The following is a 25,001-nucleotide window of genomic DNA, read 5'->3' as shown; positions in this document are numbered from 1 at the left end:
ATTTATTTTAGTATTTATATATATTTTAAGGCTTTATAGACCCCTCCCACACACTTATAAACCATTCCCAGTCCCTTATTAACCTTTCCCACTCCCTTATTAACCTTTCCCACACTTTTATAAACACTACTTATGTTCTTAAACATATTCTATGCTCTTAAACTTATGTAACTTTAACAACATACGTATACAGTACTGCAAAATCCCATGATATAGCGAAAAATCCGTGATAAATAATTAAATATAATATTTTTTTTAAATCCTGCGATACAGTGAGGCTGCGATAAGTGAACCGTGATATAGAGAGGGACTACTGTACACTGTTTAATGTTTTGGCTCCATCAGTGCTGAAGAGACAAAATGTCGATGGTAGGTGATCAGAGGGCAAAGGGCAGGCGAGCAGGGACAAATGTGAACATCAAGTGGAACACCAGCTGTAAACACCTTCACGTGGGTCAAAGCTGCAGCGGGGTCATCCTCCATCTGTGCTGCCAGTTATATCCCCGTTTTGCCCCTTTCTGGCTTGACTGTCTTACTTTGAGCAACTTACCTAACGTCTTTAAACTTCAGTTCCTCAACTGTAAAAGGTGGATAGTAATAGGGCCTTCCTCAGATTAAGCAAGAATAATGCAAATAAAATGCTGAGTCTAGTGCCTGGCAGAAAGTAGGAGCCAATAAATGTTAGCTGTCGTGATGGCGGTGACAGAGACAATTAATATCAGAGTTATTATTTTTATTACCACTGTTGTCACTGTTATGATGAGTATCATTATGATGAAGATGATGATGTTCCTGACACTGTGTTTAACACTGTAACTAAAAAGACATTAAGTTCCCTGGCTTTGGAAGATCACCTAATGCTCTCCCTATGTCTCACTGCTGGACCATCACTTCTCTGATCTCCATATACCACAGGTTTATTAATAGCAGACTCTTAAATTGAAGTAACAGCTGGCACACCACCCGATATTCCCTAAGTGGTAACAGTAATAACATACAGATTCCTACTTGTTTTTTTGGACCTAATTAGGGTAGTACAATATCATCCTTTTTCAATAAAGGTAAGGAGGGAAGCATCTACAGAATACTGCTTTGTACTTGAAACACATAATTAGTATTAACAAACATGGGTGCTAATAATTCAGTCTCCTCTTTAGACAAGAAACAGGAAGGTAAACATGGCCCAAGCCCCATCAGCTCACAATCTCAGATAACTTCCTTTGGATGCTTCCCCTTCATCCATCAGATTTAAGGTGGGAGGTCTGTTTGCAAGGCAGAGGGCCTCTGGGCTGGGAGCTGAGAGCCCACACCAGGGAGATTACTCAGCAGACCAGGCCTAGATCCCTGAAGCCTCAAGAAGACATTCCTGCCCTGGCCAGGTGACTCAGTTGGTTGGAGCATCATCCTGTACACCAAAACTTTGTGGGTTCAATTCCCGGTCAGAGCACATACCTAGGTTGCGGATTCAATCTTTGTTCTCTCTCTCTCTCCCTTCCTCTCTTTCTAAATATTGGTAAACATATCCTCAGGTGAGAATTAAAGAAAGGTCATTCCTTGGTCTTAGCTGCCTGACCTCGGAAAAGCAGATCTCAGATTCAGCTTTTCCACTGGAAAAACATGGAGACAGGCCTAACAACCAAATGTGGTCAGCCAGTGTATTAAATACCACACTTAAACCAAAAGGGCAAAATGAAATAAAAAGCAGTCATCAGTAAAACACAACTTTACATGTGTCCACATCAATGCTGTCGCCTCTTCTTTGTTAGAGTAACACTGTCATCCTATTTTGGATCAGGAACTATTTTCTAATCCTTAACATTTACATGTCCTATAATTACAACTGCTCCATAATCAGTGCACGTACTTACTAAGCAGAGTTAGCAATGTAGTTCACTTGACATAAACGCTTTTGAGCATCACTTCCCACTTCTCATATATTTGTACCCCCATAACTGGGACCATTAATCTAGAAAGTTCTATTTTAATTGACCATATTACTGTATTGTGTGGGAAGCAGAGAAATCTTTGATCCACTGATCACTCACTGAATATGAGGACTCCCTCCCTGGATTCACCAGAAATGGAGCTAAGGCCCAAACCAGGTTTTGAAATGCAAGGACCACAGTGAGCAGCGAAGGGTTAGAAGGGGATAAAACCTGGCACCCTGCCAAGGCCATGGGCTAAAGACAAAGCCCTAAGACATTCAGGAATGCCCCTGGCTCCCTGACATCCTACACTGAAGCTTCCAAATGGAACACCAAGGGTTGCCTGTACTCGCCTCCGTTCTCACCTTGAGGGCGTGCGTGGCTGTTCGATTCCTCTCCAGCAGTGAAGAAGTATGTGCCCAAAGGAAGCAACCACCAACCTACCAAAGACAAAAAGGCAAGGTAAGAGCCACCGCTGGTGATGAGTTACACTCCTGAACAGCAGGAATGTTTTTTCCTTAAAAGCAGGTCTCCAGATGTTTGAAGACCTCACAAAGTAGAACAGCAGCAATATAGCCAATTGAACAATATCAAATAGTGAAAACCCTGGAATCAAGTCAGAGTGAGCTAATGTTTTATTGACAGACACCTGGGCCCTGTCTAATTGGGAATGGTAATGATTGGTGAAATCATATAGCTCATCACGTCCCTCCACAAAAATGGCTGTTTAGCAAGGATCTGGCAGAACTCTGCATAGCACTGACTATATACCAGGGTATGTTGGCAGGTCAGCACATTCACACACAATGCAGACTCTGTGCCATGTAACCAACCCTGCTTTGGACGTCAGCCCTGCCAGCTGATGAAATAAGGACAACATGAGACTTGAACCTAGATGAGGAGGTGAAAGGAAACTGGAAACTTTTTCTGCGTGCGCTCAAATAAGCAAGTGTAAAAGACAAATAACTATTATGCCCAATTTTTAATAATTATTTATATCCCTATTGGTGATGGTTAATTTTACGTATTTAACCAACTTGGCTGAGCTATGGTACTCAGTTTCATCAACCATACCTAGATACTGATGTAAAGATTTTTTAGATGTGATTAAAATTTAAATTAGAACACTTCGAGTAGAGCAGATTACCTGTTATAATATGGGTAGGCCTCATCAAATCAGTAGAGACCTTAAGAGTAAAGACTGAGCCCTGGCCAGGTGGCTCAGTTGTTTGAAACACCATCCCATACACCAAAAGGTAGAGGGTTCAATCCCCAGTCAGGGCACATACTTAGGTTGCAGATTCAATCCCTGGTCGAGGTGCATATGGAAGGCAATCGATCAATGTTTCTCTCTCACATTGATGTCTCTCTTCCTTTCTCTTTCTCTCTTTTCCCCTCACATCAAGTTTTTCTTTAAAGAATAAAAATCAAGTCTCCAGCCTGTAAGCCTGCGCTGCTATTTTTCAGACTGGGGATCGCACCAGCAACCTTTTAGTCATAGGACAGTGCTCCAACCAACTAAGCCATAGGGGATAGGGCCTGCCCTGCAAATTCCAAACTTGCCAGCTTCCACAGTCATGTGAGTCAATTCCTTAAACATCTCTTCCTCTCTCTCCATATGAGATGTATGTATATATATATATGTATATAAGGGGGAGGACCCAAAAACACCCAGAATTTATTAAAAATTGTGTGTTTATTCTTATGTGTTTAAACTTCAGTCATCTTCAAAGTACTCTCTATTTGATGCAATACACCTAAACTAGACACTTTTGTACTGATCAAAACAGTTTTTGAACTCGTCAATTTTGATGCCTTTTAGTGCTTGTCTCCTTGGCTGCCATATAAAAGTCCAGCCAACGTTAATATAATGAGAACATTTTGCATGACATTGATGTAACCTGGCAGCCAAGGACAGTGGACTGGAATGAGCATGCATGAACAGTGGCGGCTTTACTATACTAGGTAGCAGGGACAGTAGATGCTGATGACTGAGCATGTGTACTGTGTGGCCATTGCACTCAAATGACTAAGTGAGTAGAGCAACGAATCTGCATCAGATTTTGCATTAAGCTTGAACATTCCTCTGTGGAAACTATTCAGATGATACAGAAGACCACAGCTATGGGCAACTGGTGATTGGCAGCTTCATTATGACAATGAGCCCGCTCATGCATCACATCTTATGCAGTTTTTTTGCAAAGCATCAAACCAAGCAGGTGACTCAGCCCCCTCACAGCCCAGATTTGGCATCCTGTTTCTTCTGGCTTTTCCCAAACTAAAATCACCTTTGAAAAGGAAGAGATTTCAGACCATCAATCAGATTCAGGAAAATATGAAAGGGCAGCTAATGGCAATTGAGAGAACTGTGTGACATCCCAAAGTGCCTACTTTGAAGGGGACTGAGGCATCATTGTCCTATGTACAGTGTTTCTTGTATCTTCTTCATGAAATGTCTCTATTTTTCATATTACATGGCTGGATACCTTCTGGACAGGTGTGTGTGTGTGTGTGTGTATGTTATGTGTGTGTGAGGTTACATATATATGAGGGTATAAGAGTATGAGGGAAAGTTAGTGCATAGAAGTGCATGTTATAAAGTACTAAACTATTACTTGATATGGTTCATAAATTTGGTCCTGAGCATAATAGTGGCCAAAGCAAAGAAAAAAAACAGACAAGATAATTAAATTGACTTTAAGATAAAATACAATGTATATGCTTCTCAAGAGTGTTAGCTTTTTCTTGTCATTGAGAATTTTCTCCTAAGGTGTTAACCTTCCCTTCCTTGGGTAAATTCTTAAAATATCCTTTACCATCCACACAGGGAGGTCAAGGGGTGGGAATAATCATTAATAGTGCCTCTAAGTGTATATAGTAGGGAGTCTCCTCTAATGCTTCCTATTGCTTCCCTCAGTGCAAGGTAAGAGGCCACAGCACAGTTCACTAATGTGATTCAGCAAGGCCAGAATGATGTCCAGGCACACAGCAATTGCATCATCTGGCTTGACCCAGGGATAAAAATGAGAATCTCTGGGAGAATTAATGAAGTCCATATCCAAAGAGATACTTTCCAGAAATATTACCACTTCTCCCAACAAAAAGCTGGGCAGGAATCAGGCTACACCTATCTGAGACTGGTCTCTGGCAACAGCCTGGAGTAAAGGTTTTCTCTATTCCTGCAGAGGGACAGATCCATGAAGGATGCCCTCAGAAGGTTTATCATCTCAGGTATGAGTTTATAGTTCTGCATTTGTAGGAGTCAAATATCCTTCCTGTGTTGGAATCTGACACTATTACCATTTAACATTTTAAATGTATAGTTAAGTGGTATTAAGTATATGTACAATGTCATGCAACTATCACCATTATCCCTTTTCAGAACTTTTTCATCATCTCAAACAGAGTCTTTCTACCCATTAAACAATAGGTCCCCATTACCCCTTCCCCTCAGCCCCTGATAACCACTATTCTACGTTCTGTTTCTATGACTTTGCCTATTTGAGGCACCTCATATAAATGGAGTCATATATTTGTCCCTTTCAGTCCATATTTCACTAAGCATAATGTTTTCAAGGCTCATCCAGGTTGTATCATGGATCAGAAATCCATTCCTTTTTATGCCTGAATCATACTCCATTGCAAGTATATGCCACATTTTGCTTATCATGGAATACATTTTTATATAATTAATTCAACAAATAATTATCAAATATTTACAATGTAAAAAGTTGATTATTTTTTAATGACAACTTCATTCAAAGAACTGTATATAAGAGTCAGAAGAGCCATGCCACCATGAACCAATTAATTGAATAAATCCTAGTTTCAGAATCAGTAGCAGCAGCAAGAAAACAAGTCTATTAAGTAATTTTTCTTCCCTAAGGGTTAAGTAAACCTTCCCCACAATCTTAATTAATGTTCTTCATATTTCAAGCTGAAGTGAGATAAGAATATCCCCACTACGTGGAACTCTTCACATCATAATGCCTAAAGCTTAAGGATCATTCTTGACCCCTGACCCAGTGTTAACAAGCGTCTCCCAAACAGCTGATGCCAAGGAGTCAGAGAACCTGCACTACTATGAAGCACTTCTTTCTATCCCTGAAGATAAAATACCCGGACAAAATCAACTAGAAAAACATGTCTCCCTGTAACCTGCTTGCCATCCATGAGCTTTTCCTTTCTGGAGTATATAAAAAAGGTAACCAGGCTTCTATATGGAAACACGGGTCTTAAGACAACCACAGCTCCTCCCCACCAAGACAACTGAATAGTTGGAAGAGAAAGCGAGACTGCACTCCACTCTGGTTTTCCTCTGCAGAGTGCAGAAAAAAGCAGATGGCACAAAGGGGAAATGCCCCTGCACACCTGGACTCACAAAAGCGGCTCAGGTGAGTCATCAAAAGATACCCCTAGGAAGTTGATGAAAAACAATCAGTTCTGCACACTGGCAGGAGAACTACAAGCAAAATCAAGAGCCACAGGGAATTCAGACCACTTCGTTCAGCATGAACTTCTCAGCGGGGAGGATCTTGCAGTCAGCCCAGATTGTTAGCACACGGATGAGTCTGGGTTTATTCACTAATCCAGTGTTCAGTCAGCTAGGAACATGTCATCAAAACATCAAAAGCTGTTTTAGAAAATTATAGGGAATTTAGACTTGAGTTCCTTCCGTAGGTTTTTAAAGACTGATTTCAAGAGCAAGAGTTTTTTGTAGATAAAAACAAAATGAGTACTGTTAAGGTTGTTCTTTTTAGTATAAGAGTAAGGAATCCATTGCCTCTAAAACAGGACACATTTCTGTAGGCTGTATTGGATTGGCCAAAAAGTTCATTTGTTTTTTTTCCATAAGATGGCTCTAGTAATGCTTGGTTGTCTTTAACTTCATTCAAAACAATTTTGTCAGATTGTATTGTGACAGCTGTCATATCAGTGAACATTTAAAAAACCTTATTAAAATCGGTGAATTTTTGTGTAGCCATTTTAATATTAAAGATGGAAGAAAATATGCAACATTTTCAGCATATTTTGCTTTATTATTTCAAGCAAGATAAAATTGCAACTGAAACACAAGAAAAGATTTGTGCAGTGTATGGAGAAGGTGCTGTGACTGATCGAACATACCAAAAGCAGCTTGTAAGGTTTTCTGCTGGAGAATTCTCGCTGGATGATGCTCCATTGTCCGGTAGACCAGTTGAAGTTGAGAACAATCAAATCAAGACATTAACTGAGAACAATCAACGTTTTACCATATAGGAGATAGCCAACATACTCAAAATATCCGCTGTCCCAGGGGCCCTCACCTCCATATTACAGGAAATTTTCTGTCTTTCCCAAATGCTATCTGTTCTAACTAGGAATCACCCTGGAAACAGCATCACTGGGAGACTGTTCACAGAAAATCGTGTCCTCTTTCTCATGCCTCAATACCCAGAGCTGGGCCAGATGCCTTAACCAACTTCAGTCCCCTCTACTCCTAAAAAGAAAAGTAAGAGTTACATGCCAAAGTGCCCTGCACATTACTGAGGTGAGTCTGGAACAAGAGATTATTGGGACAAAAGGACTCCCGGTTGCTTTGAGAGTTGCAATTACTTTCTCCTTCACTGGAATATGAGAGCTGACTGGTGTCCTTTGCTAGTGCTGAGAGCCACACACACCGGAGTTTAATTTCCATACTTTCCATAGATGATGTCTGGCCTACAGTATAGACGAGTATTAGGTCTGGCTCAAGATGCTACAGCTTCAGAGAGAGTAGTACACTGATTTCAGAGGGGGACCATAACAACTTAGACTACTGGAGGCAAGTACAAGTGACAGTGCCAACACAAGGGGTCGCCTAGCCTGTCCACATGTCCCGACTCCTTTAGTCTCCTTAAGCTCTTCAGTCTGGCTCATGTCACCTCTCCAAAGATAACACAAGCTTGGTACAGCTTTGCCTAGAAGTATCCAGAGACAAATGTGACATCTCCTATTATTAGAGGTAATGCCCTCAAATACTCTTGGGGTCAGCAAACGAGGCCACTGGGTCCTCTTCCAGGCTTCAGTGATAGGCAGGGGCTCTTGTCCAGGGCACATTCCAGCAGCAGGGACCACTAACACTCAAGCTAACACTCATGCCTGCCAAGTCCCAGACCACAGAAGAAAAAAGAGAGCAGACGGACGCAATTAGCCAGGTGGATGGGAACTTGTCAAACCATTTAGATAACACAGTACTTGAATTTATTCAGTTCCCATTACTGCAGGGTCATTGTGCTTCCACCCCCTGCTGATTCTGGGAGCTGCACAGCATTTTCCTATCAAGGAAGCAAGAAAAAAAGAATTTCTCAGCCCACAACTTCCAGGGCTCTGTAGTTAAATCAGCAAGACAGCACACAGCAAGCCGAGGGTAATTTGACTTTAGGAATCAAAGGACACACCTGTGGAGTGACTGTGTCACAGAATCTGAAAATCACTGATGAATTTTGAAAAAATTCAATATCCAATTAATAAAAAAATAAACTAAGATTCCTTATTCAATTCAGTCTCCCTTACACCTCTTCACCACTGATTATATATTAGCCTTGCTAATGGTTTTATTTCAATTATAGAGTTATGCGCATCTCGAGAGTCCATGTGAAATCTTATTCTTATATCCCTTTCTGTGTCTAGCATAATGTGGAACACAAAACAGAAACTCAGTTAAGGCTCGATTACTTATTTTTGAAATATTTTTCCCTGTAGGCAAGCAAATCTGCTCTACCTGCCTCATTCAATCAACAGGACACCTCCTTCCTCTCCCTGTACCCACCCCCCCACCAAAGTAACATCAGCAACAGTGTCTTCATAATGAATGTCCATGTTGAGTCCAGTGGATCATACAAAGAAACAAAGTTACAAATGGAGCTTCAAGGTTAGTAAATTCTTGTCCTGTGCTTTAAACCAGAGTATACCTGTATGTTTCCTAGCCTACAGTAACAAATTACCACAGATTTAGGGGCTTAAAACAATCGTTTGTTCTTTCACAGTTTTGAGGGCACACAAGTTCAAAACCAAGGTGTCAGAGGGGTTGATGACTTTTGTAGGCTCTGAGCGACAGTCTGTCCCTTGCCTGTCTCCTCCTAGTTTCTGGTGCCTCCTAGTGTCTAGGCTGGTAGCTACATGGCTCCAGGCTGGGCCTCTGTCTTCACATGCTCTTCCTTGTGTCTCTGGTTCAAATCTCTGTCTCCTTTCTCTTAAAAGGACATTAATATCGGACCTACGGCCCACCTTCAATCCAAGACAAGTTCATACTGAGATCCTTAACTTATTTCCATTTGCAAAGACCCTATTTTCAAATCAAGTCACATTTAGGGACAGGAGGTTAAGACTTAGATACAGCTAGTTTGGGGAGTACCATTCAATCCACTACATTATCCAAAACCAGAACATAACATCTTTACCACAAAACCCTCTCCTTTTCCCAGTGTTCTTCATACTAACAGACTCATGTCCCAGGCTGAACTCTTCAGGTTGTCTGTCTTCAAGGGCTCTCATCCCTTGCTCCCCAATTCCCATCAGCTCCACAGCAATGAAGTGGGATCAATTCTGCTCAACTGAACTGCTCATGCCTGTCTCCTCTCCTTCCTGCCTGCTGCCTGGCCACCCTGGCCCAGCCTGGCTCACAGTCTCGAACTAGGTCCTGACTTCTCCTCACCTGTTCTCCCAGCTTCCTTCTCTGACCACAGAGCCCAACCATGCCACAACCTGTCCACAACCGTGTCCACAAAGTTTCAGTGGCCTCTAAGCAAATGAAGCCCGATCGCTTTATAATCCAGCATCTGGATCTACTCGAATGAGCCCCAAAACTCTTTTCCAGACTTCCTCTCTACTGCTCCCCTCCTTTTGGTCCAGACTTCAATCCAAGTAAATTACTGACTCTTCTTAAATACCTCCTCAAAGACCTCCATGACTGTGAGGTCTCTCTGCCTGGGACTTATTGATTGACTTAACAAGCTTTTATCTTGACTATGTCTCCTTGTCAATATCTCACACAGAACAGCTCAACTCAATAGACAACTCATCCATAAGTCTTCAACCAGTTTAATTAACCACATTGCATTGCTCCTTCTTTTAAAATTTAATAGCCTGACAGATAAGGCATTCTTTTATTATTATTATTGATTGATTGATTTTAAGAGAGAGGACAGGATGGGAAAGAAAGAGAAACATCCGTTTTTATCGCTCCACTTATTCATGCATTCACTGGTTGATTCTTGTATGTTCCCTGAATAGGGATCGAACCCACAGCCTTGGTGTACCGGGCTGACACTCTAACCAACTGAGCTACCTGGCCAGGGCCAGAAAAGGCATTCTTGTTCTCTTCTCCCCTAAGAGACTTGAGCACTTAACATCAACCTCATGACAGAATCTAGATGGAGTTCTGCCTTACTCAGGTACATCTCCCTATAACCCAGCACAGTGCCTTGCATATAACATGTGCTTAGAAATATCTGGTCGATAAAATAGACAATATATCAGGTAAGTGAGTAATACAGTCCTTGCCTGCACACAGCTTACACCTGGGGATAGGGAGGATGAAATAAGCACAAAAGTGAATAAGAATGACCCATATCACAATATTGTAAGTATTGTAAGAGAAGTATAAGTAGAATCCTATGGAAAGCACAGAAGAAGAAGCTTTTGAAAGGGGTGAAAGTTTCCTAGAGAAGGTAAAACTTAAGATAGATCTTGAGGAATAAACAATATTTTGATGAGCAAAAGGTAGGGGTTCAGAGAAGTGAATAAAATACAGAAGAAACGCATCTGCAAAAGACACAGAGCCAAGTGAAAGCAAATGGCTTTTCCCAGGTTCCATGAGGAGCAGTTTCCTGGCCACTGACTGAGAGGATGGCAAGCAATGGAAGGCAAGGCTGAAGAGATAGGTCGGCATCTCGTAGGCTGTGCCAAGGAATGCAAAACTGGCTCTGTAGGAGCTGGGAGCTGTGGGAGGCTTTCACACGGGCGTGATGTGCTCACACCTGCACTTTCAGATGATCACTTGCATGGTGCCACAGAACCTAAACCCAGATATGCACCAGAATCCTCTGGAGGGATTCAGACTTGCTTAATATGGAGAGAGAAGCACACATTACAATATGACAATTCTCCATTCATAATAAAATCATGTTGATGTTTTGCATTTTGGCTTTAGAATGTTTAAGAGAAATAAACAATACTGCTCCTTGACCACCCCTTTTTCCCTTTCCCAGAAATAAACACATTCTTGGTGAGTAACCTTGTCATCCATGTTTATGCAGAGAAGAAAATACATAGGCATATGTATGCATCTATAACAACTAAATAGCATTATAATTTTGTGTTAGATAATATAAATGATACACTTAGTAAATATTATTCTAAATTTGCTTTACTCACTGTGAAGCGACTTTAAAAGCTCAGATTTCTGCATCCCACCCAGATCTAATTAGTCACAATCACTGAGTAGAGGTGTTCAGAAATATGCACTTTTTAAAAATCCCAGTTCATCTCGATGTTACTATATCTACATTTGGGAGTCACTGGTGTAGAAGATGAACTCAGGAGAAGATAAAGCAGAGGTAGGAAGAGCACAAAGAACGTTTCGTGATAATTTAAGCAAGAGGTGACGGGTGGGGGCAGATTCTGAGGCCCTGTAAGGATAAAAGCAATAGGACTTTGTGTAACTAATTAGATTCTGGGGTGAGAAAAAGTAGTAGCTAAGAAATTGCCCCAAGGGTGTTAACTTGAGTGAACTGGGGGCAGTGACACCATTAACAGAAATGGAAAGCACAGGAGGAGGAACAGGCTATGAGAGAGAAAACAGATGTGGTTTTAGACATGTGAGTGTGAGGTTTCAGCAGGACCTTTGTGTAAGTAGCCCCAGCAGACACTTATCCCTCCCTGCTGGACTAGATCAAGGGTGAAGGTCAGGACTCTTGATACAGATCCAGGATTCTCTACTGAAAGACAATAGCTGTGCATGTAGAAATGGGTGTGTTTGTTTCAGAAGAGAGACAAGACGCCTAGGGCAGGTTTCTGGGGGTCACATATGCAGAGGATGGCCGGTGAAGAGGAGCAAGCTCTGGAAGCCACAGGAGGGATCAGGGTCAGGAATCCACAGTGAGTGACTGGAGTGTGACACTGGGAAGGACCACAAGACATCATTAAACTGGAGAATCTGTGACCTTTCAGAGAATATCAGCAATCATGGAGAGAGAAGTGCCATCGGTTAAAAATGCCAGAAGCAGCAATGTTAAGTTCCTATTTAGTGTTGAAACGTGAGGTCAAAAAGAACATTTACAAAATAGTCACAGGGATATACAGTACAGAATAGAGAACATAATCAATACTATTGTAATAGCTACGTATGTTGTCAGATGGGTACTGGACTTACAGGAGCATCATTTCGTAAATTATACAAATGCCAAACCGCTCTACTGCACACGTGAAACTAATATAGCATGGAATGTCAACTGTAATTGAAAAAAATTTTTTAAAGAATGGTTGAAAGATAAGTTATTTTTTGGATTTAGAACAGGAGAGTTGACTGCATAAACTGTGAGAAAGGAACCAGTGGTAGAGAACTGTGAAAAGATGAGAAAATAAAAGCAGGTGAATTAAGGTCCTGAAGAAATAAGACAGAATTGGATCAGGAAAAAGGAGGACTTCCTGTTAAAAATGGCAGACCAAAAACACATTTCTGACCCTCCCTTCCCATACCCCAACTAAAAGGAATAAGACTATTAGACAGTTCTGGGACTATTAAATACTAAAACTATGAAACTTTTCTTTGCAAAGATAAAGAAGACTAGGAGATAACTGCAGAGGAGAGAGCCGGGAAAACATAAAGCAGGAAGACAAATGGTAACTTAGCTTCTGATGTTCTTGCCTTACCAACAGCTTGCAAAGCAGGATCCCCACAGGAAGGAAACTAACTTGTTCTGTAGGATCCCTGCAGGGCTGAGCACCCAAAGGCCAGGACTCAAGAGGGCAGGGATGGGTCTTGAACGCAGGGAGACTACTCAAAAGCAGACAGAGCAATTTAGACCCAGCGCCTCTCCTCAGCCCTGTGAAATCAGGCACCTAACCCTACAGAAGACTAGGGCTGTGTCCTTTGGAAAAATTTAACCAGGTGGTTCTCTGGATTCAAAGGCATCAGGCACAGTGGAACAGTGGGACGAAGTGTAACATTCACTGGCAGGTTAGCAACGATCTGAATACTTGAACTGCCCAATCCCACAACAGCAGCATCCAGCTACAGAAGCATATAACTTCTCCCTCCCCCACTGTCCTTCACACCTGCCTCCTCCCCCACCCCCAGGAGACTGGACAATCTTCTAGAAAAATGAAGCATCCCAGAGAAAATGCCCATATATACCCACCATCTGTCACCTAGAGGAAAGCCCCACCATTCACACTGAACTTACAGCTGTGAATAGCCAAGAATCAGACATTGGAGGAAAGTCTCTCACACAGGAGAGAGGAGCCAAACCAAACAGATAGATCCAAGGAACTCAGAGACAATAAGGACGCTGAAGGTTTTACAGCAAGCTAGAGGCTCCCTACAATGGCCCAGAGAGATATTTAATTTGGCCAGCTCAGCTTTTTAAAAAATAAAATAAATTCACATAATAATCTGTATTTTTAACTTGTCCTAAAAAATCAGAATATCTGACAATTCCATACTCCTATGGTAACCACAGGTCTGGAGCCAAGAGCGAGAGCAAGAAAGAAATGGGCCAAGTTTGTGTGAGCCTGGACAGTCTTCTGAGAAGGAGGTTCAGAGCCATTACTGGATTCACAAAAGAGTCCGTGACCCAAAAAGAGGTTAAGAGCCTTGAAACAGCCCGTCTCTCCCTTTCCCAACAGTTTATCATCCTCTGAGTGGTTTGCCCTCTGCTCCTCCCACATCTGTAGTTTGGCAAAGATCCTCATTTCACTCCTTTAATCTCTTTTCAGCCACTTCCTCTGGCTCTTAATCACCTTTATGACTCTTTTCCACATCCCGCCAACTTGTCCAAATCCAACTGTGAATTTCTCTGGGAAGGTGTAACACACTTTAGAATTACTAAGCAAGAGCACACCAAAAAGCTTTTAAAAGGAATACTCAAGATTTGATATGTTAAATCAACTTCTCAGGTGCAGCTGCCCAGTTCAGAAAAGAGAAGTGCAGAGCACTCCACGGACTGTGAGGAACTGGATAGCTATTCCCTATTGTTTCTTGTGCACTGAAACTGTACAGACTGATGGGTCAAGAGAGGTCTCCTCTTGCAGCCATCTGAAATATCCTGGAAAACAAGGAAGAATCAAAACCATCCACAGCCCAGAACACATGACTACTACCATCTCTGACCTAATTAGAAAAACATAAACATACACACACACACACACACACACACACACACACACACAAACACATTGGTTCTGTGCATAAATTTGTAATCAGCCAAGCCTGCTCTGCCCAACCCCAAGGCTTCTGCAAGTCACACTAAAGCATCAGAAAATTTGCTCTGACTGGAGGTAATCACAATACATAAATGAATCAGAATAAATTTAAATTCCTCACAAAGCTCTTCAAGAGACAGGGAAGGCTGCCCTTCAGAGATACCGTCTACTGGGCTAATAAGATGGATTATTCTGTTTTATCACAAGCCAAAGGTATCTCAGTAGTTGGACTGATACAAGTTCTTTCTCAAATTGCTTCACTGTAGGGCTTCTCCTGTGGAAGGTGTTTTGTTTTGAATGCGCAGAGTTTGGGGCCACACAACCCTCTCCAAGCTCTTGGAAGCAGAGTGGGAATGTTGGGGCCTTGGACCCAGTAAGGCTCAAACAGAACTTGAGTCCATGCTCTGGGAGCAACACTGAGAACCTGGGATGAGCATCCTCCCGGGAAGAGTCCTGGCCCAGGCCCAAGGTGGGCGTGTGGCCTTCACCTGACCATCTTCCAGCATTGCCACCTGTGGGTTGGGACCTCAGGAGGAAGCCTGCATTCCAGACACAGCTGTAGACCTCTCCATGTGGGCAACTTGAGTTTCTTGCCTTACCTGAGAATGTTGATAGGAAATCTTAAGAGATAATAGTTTAGAGAAAACTCTGCAGCATTTGAAAAATATTTCCAGGGCCAACAGGTAAGTATGAGGGTCTCCCATGACGACCAGCTCAAAAGTCTCTAATGCCTATTTTTTGTTACTTCAGGGATTTTCCTAGAGTTGCTTTTTCTTCACATACCGTTGGGGTTGTTAACATTTGGGGTTTCATAGGAATGGCTCCAACAGCCACAGTTCTCACGTGACAGTCTGAAGCTGAGAGGGTCTTCAATATGTGGGGTCCTCTTGTCTGGGCCTTCCAAATGATCTGTACTATAGCACTTCCCTACTTAAACTCCTCCAAAATTTTTCCATTGCACCTCAGAAAAAGGTGAAACTCCTTTAACATGGGCCGGCCCATACTCTATCTGCTCAGGTCACACTGGCCTTCTTTCTGACGTTTATATCTGCCATGCCAACCTAGACAGGTCCCCTCTCTCCCTCTCATGCTTAACTCTTTACCTGCCCTTTCTATTTCAATTCATGGAGCCACTCCATCTGGAGAGCCTTTGGCAGCCTGTCTCACTGATTGAATTGCACCTAATAAAGTCTCATGGGCAGTCTGCTTTTCCTTCTCCTAAGAGTGCTGAACACAGTTGCAATTGTATATTTTCTAGTACGATTATGTGACTAGTATCTGTCTCCCACACTGGATGTTAAGCTCTGTGACAGAAGAGACCATGCCTGTGTTTGCCATAGTACTAGCACTGGCATGGTCTAGAGGCTTAATAAATACCAGACGGATACAAAGATGGAAGGATGAACAATCTCTGTAGGACTGTCTTCTTCCCCACCCTATTCTCCCACGGTTTCACCTTGCTCCTGTGTCCTGTGTTTCTTCTGCTGCGAAGGTCCTCCGAAGCACAGGCCCTGGCTTCCTGAGCAATCCTGAGAGGTGCAGGTGCCAACTAGGAGTGAAGTAGAGTTGGCACCTACACAGCTTCACCAAGGTGAAAAGGAGATGGGAGGGAGGCCAGCAGATAAATCCACCCTCCTCTCTCTCCTAGGAACCATATAAGGGGGTGGCCCCAGTGCTCCTAGGAAAGCGCAAAGCCAAGGGAAGAAGCGGCTGGGACACAGCCGTGGTGCTTCATAGGCTGGGACCGGTGTCCGCCCGCGCCGTCAAGGGGCCTATCTTCCCTCGTCCCACTTCCCTTCTTTCTCGCCCTCATCATCCTGGGCTTGCCTCTTCCAAATCAATTTCTGACACCTAATCCTTCTCTCAGACCCTGAAGTCTTGAGCATCCAGGCTGGTATCCTGCGATGTCCCCAAAAGAGAGAAACTGAACCTACAGCCCAAGCACAGAGAACTTTGAGCAAAGCTTCTCACTAAATGTTGAAGGACGGAACAAAGCTACTGTGATCTTGGCCTGGACTTAAGAAGGATGTTCACAATCCCTTCACTTAATTCTGAGCTGGCCAAACCCCACTAAAATCAGCGGTACTGATTTTAGTTTTGAGATACCCACTTTAAAATTGCATTTCTCAAAGTTTTTGAATGATGGACCTCTTAGAGAATTGGATGAAAGCCCCGAACCCTCCTCCCAGACAGATGCAGCTGGGCTTCTGTTTGCCCTCACTTTAGGGATTCTCAGAAGCCTGGAGCCCCAGCCACTGATTTCGTGTTAGGAAACCCTGCTTTAGAGAACCAGGCACTAGGAGGAACACATTAAATGAACAGTAACAAGGAGAGCAACAGGAGCCACATTTTCTAAGGGGCTGGTGAAGGAATGACTAACTCTTCAAGGAAAAGAAAATCAAGGATGGAGGATATGACAGCTGGTGTATTTGAAGGCATATCAAGCGGAAGAGGAATTAGATGTTTGCTCCTATAGTATCTCCTCTCCTGAGGTGATGTCTCTGATTTCCCTGGGCAGAGTCGGCTGTCCCTGCTCTATGTTCCCATAGCCCCATGTGTATGTTGCCATTCAAACCCATACGACAGTAGGACCTCAATCTAAAGGGCCAGATAGGGGCTCCACTACGGCTTGAAATGTCAAAAAAGGGAGGGAATGCCCACACCCACCCCTTCTTGCTTTGTAAAAATTATTCTCAGCTCATGGGCCACATAAAAACTGGTGCTGGGCTGACTTTGGACCAGAGGCCATAATCTGCCACCTCCTGCACAAGACTGTAAGCACCGGTCAAGTCCATCTCCACCCTCCCAGACTACGAACTCAAGTCATGCCTGATGCCACCCTGGGGTCCCAGTTGTAACAGTGCTGACTACACAGTCAAAGCTTAATACACCCATGAATGAATCCTGCTCATCTCCCAGGCCTGTGCTTAGGTGACACCTCCCAAAGACCTCCCTCCTCTCCCAGTCTGAACTGATTTTGCCTCGCCCTGCAGCACCCGCTTACTGCTCTTCAGCACTAGGAACACCATGTACTGGGCGTCCCCTAGCTCAAGTGGCTTAACACGAGCAGCTTACACAGAAAACCAGAGACTTCGTTCTTGCCAGTTTTCAGGCTGGTTTTCTTTCTCATGTGAAATAACCATTCACTAGGGATTTCCATAAGCTAGCCTAAAAGTCCTATCAAACTAGGAGATGGCTCCAAGGAACCTGTTAAATATTCTTGTGCAGCTGTTCACATCTTAGCACTTAAGTAGTTGTAATTGCAATTGAGAAAACAATTACACTCTGTGGGTGTTATTTACTGCATCTCGTGATTATCCCTTCTTTATGCTCCTCCAAAGACAGACAAATGGATGGAGATATCTGGGTTTACAAACTGCCAAGACTGAATGACTATCTGCCTCCCACAGCTGATTTTCCTTGCCCTTCTTTTGGGCTGAGGAGGGGGTGATTTGGGAAGACACCAAGAGAACCGCCATTTCCCATGAATGTCCTTGCAGAATCACAAAGTCACTGGCATTTATAGTCCTCAAAACAAGCTGGAATCAAAATTTACAAACCATGCTGGCTGGTGTGGCTCAGTGGGTTGGAGCATCATCTAGTACACCAAAAGACTGGGGGTTCGATTCCCTGTCAGGACACATTCCTAGGTTGTGGATTCAGTCCCCCATAGGGTGCGTATGGAAGGCCCAGTCAATATTTCTTTTTCTCTTTCTTCCTCCCTCTCTAAAATCAATAAACATAGTTTAAAATTTTTTAAATTTACATACCAATAGTGAAGAAGTTTAGGCAGAAAAACAAAGGGAATTAAAATGTGTAAATCTCCTTGTTTTGTATAGGGAAAAACTACCAATTATACTTAGCTGGAAAAAAAATTTTAAATGATTATTAAAAAACGGTAGTCCATAAATTTAATGCGGTGTCCTATGGAATTATAGGGACAAATAAAGAACAGTCGGTAAAAACTAAGCGAATCTGAGTAACTATGGACTTCAGCTAATCCTAAGATATCACTGGCTCATTAATTGTGACAAATGTTCCCTACTGATATAAGATGTTAACGGTGGAAACTAGGCATAGGATACATGGGAACCCTCTGTACTATCTTTCAAGCTTTATAAAAATCTAGAACTAAAGTAAAAAATTTATTAATTGTTTTTAAATAGATGTAGTCCCTAAAGAATTTTATTAAGATACATAGCTTATAATCAGGTGGGGAAGAGAAAGACAAATATTTTAAAATTTCAGTGAGTCCAAGAGAATGCAGTAAATCAGAAAAGTGTCCTTTGAGGATAGGGATTGGTAACCATAGTATATAGCAAACAAAAAAGTTGCAGAATTAAGGGTTGACTTTTAAGGATACAGTATCTCTTGTTTCCCTAATTAAATATTGGGCTGCCATGTTTCAAGTCCCTTCACTTAAATTTTTTCACTCATGTCCCAGGCAGTTTATCAGTGATCTGTGAGTCAATCAACCAATTTTAAGAAATATTAACTGAGCTCAAGTATAAGACCCTCAGTAAGTACTATGGGACCACATTCCCAGAAAAAACAAGGACCTTCCTCAGCTGTGTCTCTTCAGACCTCATACAGGACTTGCTGACTGTAGATATTCAATAAACATTTGTAGAGATTGTCAGAGCAAGGAATGTAGAGGCTGTCTGGGCAATGCCCTGGCTATGAACTCACCTGGGGAGCTCTTAACAAAGACCACTCTCAGAGCCACAGCAACAGAGATTCTAATTTAATTGGTCTTGGGTGGGAGCCAAAAACATCAGTATTTTTTTTAAAGCTCCCCAGGAGGTTCTAACATGCAGCAGGGTTGAGTATAAGCGAGCCTATAAGGTGAACTAGAGCAGACCATGCCTGAATGTTACAAAATCAATTCACAACAGTACAGGTGTGGGAATTTCAAACCATTACCATTTCCTCTCCCTCCCACAGCAACTAATCCACTGTGCTTGTCTCCAGCAGCTGAAATGTGTAGAGCAGTCTGCTTTGAAGAGTAAAGAGTGTAAGGAGGAAAAAGTGGAACCGTGGAACAACCATGGTCTATTAGATGGTCGATGAGAAAATGTTCCTTATGAATTCAGAGAACATTTTCAGTCCTTAAAGAGGAAGGATGTATTCTGGGGAAAACTTCAAAATAATATGTCAACCCTCTCTGAACAATTTATAGAACAACTAGACTGAATGTCAGCAAGAATATATAAGAATATAAAAGAGCAATACCATCAGCCAGCAGAATTTCATAGACATTTATAGAACACTGCACCCCCAAATGGCAGAATACACATTCTTTTCAATTGTTCATGGAGCTCAGACCATGAGAGACCATATCATGGGCTATAAAACAACCTCCACAAATTTACAAGAATTTATATCAACCAGAGTATTTTCTCCAACCACAATGTATCAAACTAGAAGTCAGTTACAGAAAGATAACGGGAAATTCTCCAAACACTTGGAAACAAAACAATACACTTCTAAATAATCTATGGGTCAAAGACAAAGTCTTAAAGGAAATTTAAAACTATATTTAACTGAATGAAAATGAAAATACAATATATCAGAATATGTATTGTAAACACAGATAAAGCAGTGCTGAGTGAAATTTATAGCACTACGTAAATGCAAACATTTAGAAAGCAAGAAATATCTCAGATCAATAATCTGGGCTCCCACCTCAAGATTTTAGAAAAAGAAGAATACAAACCCAAAGCAAGTAGAAGGAAGGGAATAATAAAGCTAAGAGCAGAAACCACACAAAGACCCATCAGAGGACATTGTGGGACCCAGAGGCAGGGACTGGAGTGATACAGCTGCAAACCAAGGACACCAAAGATTGCCAGCAAAGCACCAGAAGCTAAGACTCAAGGAAGGATCCCCTGCATGTTTCACAGGGAGCACAGCCCTGCCAGAACTTTGACACGATAAATTACTCTTGTTGTGAGCCCCCCAGTTGACGGTACTTTATTATAGCAGCCCTAGAAAACAAAATCAGCTTCCAGTTAGGTAGCGGGAAAAGGAAAAATAAGAAAAAACCTGATTAATCCAACAAAAGGCAGAAGTTATTTTTCTAAATAGCAAAAGAAAAGGGTTTTATGTAACAAATACAATATAACATAGCAGAAATACATTCAAAGATACCAATACTTCTAAACTATAGACCTATAAAACCCTACTCTCAATGAATAGAACTCAAATCTTTTTAAGCTCAAGAAACATTTATAAAATGAATAGTGCCTCAGGTCTCCAAGAAACCTCAACCAATTTCAAAGAATCACAGTCATACAGACAACATTCCTCGACAAAAGTAAGATATTGTTTATCTCTGACTCCAACTTCACTCTAGGAGAAATGCATAGTAAACTGCAGTGATACTGCATTTCTTATACTGCAAACACAAAAGAACAGTGGCACATGGTGTTCAGATGTAAAAGAACAGTCTTGGCCAGGGTGGGAGTGTAAATTGATATAATTTAGTAATATCTATCACAACTTAAAATACATATTCCCCTTTGACCACCAATCCATTGCTAAGAATTCTTCCGATAGATACGCTTCTGAATGTTGGAAAAAGAAAAGTGTACAAGGACTTTCATCACAGTGATGACTGTTATAGCAAAAGATACAAAAACCTTAATGTCCATCAAGGTGAAAATAACTTAACTGTGGTCTCCTCAGATAACTGAATATTACCAAGAATGAGGCAACGCCATATTTACTGATAAGGAAGAGAGCCAAGATCTGCAAGATGTGAAACAATACATACTCGCATAGGCACAATCGTTCATTGTTTTTCTAGAGGCATTTACATTCTAGAAACATACCAAGGATCTGCTAACAGCTATTTACTTCTGAGAAGAAGTACTGAGACAGGGAGAACTTACTTTCACTAAATATCTTTTTGTAATATATCTGCATTTTTACCATGTTTATGTATTACTACTACTCAAATAATAAATAGGTAAAAGCCTGTAATCAACTTATTTATTCATTTAAAATACAGCATCAAAAAGAAAATGAAGTCTCTAGTGATAAGCCTAATAAACTGCAGAAGTTCCAAATTCCTTTGCACATTCCCTTTAAATTCCTTGACTGATGAACTGTCACGGCTAACATGTCTGTGCAATTAAACCAGCAAACACGTTCAACAAGGTTTTCAAGAGGTTTGCTCTCTGACCAGTACATGTAAAGGTTCTCAGTCAAAAACTGCAGAGCAGAAACACTACAAACAAATGGAAGGCTGCTTCCTTCCATGGCAAACCAACTTGAATGCTGGCTACCTCTCTGATCTCCCTCCTCTCCTTATCCCCAAAGGGACAGCCTCGGGAACTTGGCATGGGCTACCCTTGTTTCTAGAATGATCCTACCGCCCCACCCCTCACCCCAGCATCCTTCCTATATGCCCCAGCAGGCAGTCACATGGCTTATTCCCTGGCTTCACTCAGATGTCTGCCCAGTGCCACTTGTTCAGAAAGCCCTCACCTGACTAGCTAATCTAAAATAGTACTACCCTCCCAGTCCCTTGATACCACCTTACACTGGTTTATTTTATTTTTCATCACTTTTCACTGCCTGGCATGATTTTCCTTCTTTATTTACTCCCCACACTAGAAGGTAAGCCTCATGAGGGCAGGGTTTACTGCTCTCCATTGACACCTACTAGCACACAGTAGGCACTATATAAATGTTTGTCACATAAATTAAATAAAATTTGCACATGGAAAATCAATAGCATAGTTTTTCTTTAGGTTTTGGCCAAACCCCATCTAACGTTGAAGTTATTTTACTAAACTGCAGTTTTTTTCCCTCCTTTTATGTCTAACCAATGACCAAAGATAGGGCAAATGGAGAAAAGTTCTCTCTGGAGAAAGAACAGACTCAAGAATGGAGAAAGAACTTGTACCATGATGCTGGATTTGTTAAAATTCACCAGGCTAACACGTTACAGGTTCAGAGTCAGCATTTATTTTCTTGGCCATCCAATCATAAGACTTAGAGTAAACCTTTTGTTCAGACAGTATGAGAAATAAAAACCCAATGTGTTCTAAAAGCAAGGATAAGTTTAAAGAATTTAGTTGATCTAAGCCAATGATTTTCAATGGGTATATACAAGAATTTTTAAGACATGCAATACCTGACTATTTAGTCAGGGACACTGACCTCTTTTCCCTTATTGTCAAGTTAAAAAATAAAAAAGACAATAGCCAACACAATAGCCGTTGTGAATGCCATGACTTGAACCATAAATATATAGGTCACATTATAGAGTTGCATCTCATTGGTCACATTGCATGATAAGGTTGTGTCTGATTGGTTAATTCTTAGTACCAGAAATCCTTTTATACAAGTATAGGCATCTGATATTTTAAAAAGTCACTTTGGAGCACAGCATTGGTGTTACTATTTTTTTTTTTAATCAATACATATATACATGGGGGGGTGCTGAAGAATTTGAGGAATTAGTTTATGTGTGCTATGAGATGAAAATCACTGATCTAAGCCTATGGGTGGGACGTTGGCCCTCAAGGCCCAAGCAGGCGAGAGTCAGATCTAGCTAAGTCCTGAGGGTCAAGGATTTAGCTGCCATCTCCTGGAAGGACAACCCCAATCCCTAACACATGCAGCCTCTGTTAGACTTCTCCCACTCACTATCTCTAGGCCTCACTTATCAGAGAAATGGTGCTAACCTACATCAGAGAAAAGTCTCTCTATTCAGACACCCCCACTTTGGTTCTTTAAGGGAGCCCCACATCCTGTTAAGCCTTGAGTCACAAGCTCACCTATCATCCTAGTCTCCCCAGCTCTGTCCCAAAGAGAAGGTGGTGTTAGCTCTATGGCACCAAGCCAAATGCTCCACTGTTTTCCCACTAAATATAAAACCGCCTGTACGATTCCTGCCATACCCACAGGGTTCCCTGGGGCAGGTTACGTACATTTGTGAGTTAGCACACAGCCTAGTATCAGCCCAGTAAACTGTTTCTGGAATCCAATCCCAGTAACAAAAACAACTACCTACTATTAAGACAAAATATGTATATTTGTACACACACTGTGTGTATATGTGTGTGTGTGTGTGTATACACATACATACATATATATGCATGTATACCTATTCCACCCCCTACCCATGGGTTTTCCCAGTCTCTCGTCAGGAAGTTCTTCATGTAGTCTAACCTAACATCTCCTTGAATATGACTTATATTACTCCTATCTTCACTAGAAAAGGAAAAGAGTTCATAAATACTGTCCATCTTATATATCTTCAAATACTTAAGGGCCCCTCTCTGACCTTCACTACTCTAGAATAAAAACGCTCTCTGCTGTAAGTCCATGGAAATCATCCAATATATTTCATTGTCCCCTTAATCTTGATATATTGTCAGTTTGAATCAGAGGTTAAAATCATTAAATTGCTGAAAGTTCCACTCCTCTAATATTTAAACCTGCCCAATTATTACACCTCTTTGCTTGCTATATTTTAAACAGAGCACAGAATGAAAAAACAATTGCTTTTTCGAGCATCTGCCACCACTGACCCTGGGTTACCTTGGCAGAGCATGCTTACAGCATTTACCTAAGATTATTAAGTGCTCCAGTGACATTATTACAAGAGGGGGCAGGAACAGTGTCAACCTAATGAGGCGGCAGATTATATCTGATGGTCTCCATCTGAAAATTGGGGGCAGGCCAGGCTGGGTGCCAATCAAGTCACCAAAGGCCCTTCACTCCGGGACAAGAGCAGCCTTTGTCTACACCTGAGAGGAAAATGAGCTGCGTCCTTTCTAGTGCTAATAAGTTTAGTGGAGACGGGTTATGTTCCATGGGAAAGGCTAGGCTCTCCCCTTCTAGGGCAAGCATCCAAAGCAAGGGGCCAGAAAGCATTCCTTCCCGCACTGGAGCTGGAACTGCTCTGCCGAAGGTCGACACTGTGTCCTTAAGCTCAGAATCGCCAGCACTTTTCACAGTGCTGGACGTGGAACAGGGACTCCACGTAATTTTACTTTATAAATGAATGAATGGGTTCATAAAGATTTACATTTGCTTCTAAAACCTCCTGGTAACCAAAGCCAAACGAGAAATACACTGGTTTACACAGTTTTCAGGTGTGAATAAGAGAAAAGAGAACACTACTTCAGAAGATACAGTACCACTGCTAACATTGTTTTGGAGAATGCCAAGCACATGCTTCTATGAGTTTTGAAAATCCTCTGCTGAAAACCCACACAAAAGGCCAGCAAAAGTCAGTGATCTTTACGGTATTTATGATGTGAAAGGATCTGTTGTGTCTGCATGTGGATTTTTCCATCCACACCTGCTAATAGGGCAAAGATCAAGATTAGTAGCTTCTTCTGTGCATCCTTAACAGCCAACACTGCTGAGCCTGGAACGAGAGACCACACATTCCCCTGGCAGAGCATTCATTCCCATAGTGGTTAAATGTGGTTTAGAAACGGAGCCATGGTTTCACAGCAAGTGGTCAGATCCCACTTGCTGATGATGTACAACTAATTCTAGATTTAGCTTTTTCTTCCCTGGGTATGTAATTAGCAATGACAAGCAAGAGTTCATATATTAAACACAGGTGTAGAGAGTAGCAAAGAGAACATAACTTGGGGTTTTTAT

At 41.8% G+C, this 25,001-nt stretch overlaps 1 protein-coding gene across 12 annotated transcripts in view; it reads right to left on the bottom strand.

The window, feature by feature from the left end:
- LYPD6B (LY6/PLAUR domain containing 6B) overlaps positions 1-25,001 on the bottom strand; it is a 156,941-nt gene that overhangs the window by 48,290 nt on the left and 83,650 nt on the right. For 6 of the 12 annotated variants that reach the window (XM_090279627.1, XM_090279644.1, XM_090279611.1 and 3 more), the window contains one exon: positions 2,291-2,365. The exons of 5 other annotated variants lie outside the window; for them this stretch is intronic. Coding sequence is in view for 4 of the 7 variants with exons in the window: in XM_090279611.1 (XP_090135737.1) it covers positions 2,291-2,365 (75 nt within the window). In the remaining 3 variants the exon portion in view is untranslated. Of the gene's footprint in view, positions 1-2,290; positions 2,366-25,001 lie in introns of those variants that run through there. One more of the 12 variants, XM_090279616.1, reaches the window with a different exon arrangement.

Source organism: Furipterus horrens, unplaced genomic scaffold (genome assembly GCF_987537825.1).
Source record: "Furipterus horrens unplaced genomic scaffold, mFurHor1.1.pri manual_scaffold_1, whole genome shotgun sequence".
NCBI lineage: Eukaryota > Metazoa > Chordata > Mammalia > Chiroptera > Furipteridae > Furipterus > Furipterus horrens.
The sequence above is the reverse complement of the archived record's forward strand: the minus strand, read 5'-3'. Positions and strand labels throughout refer to the sequence as shown.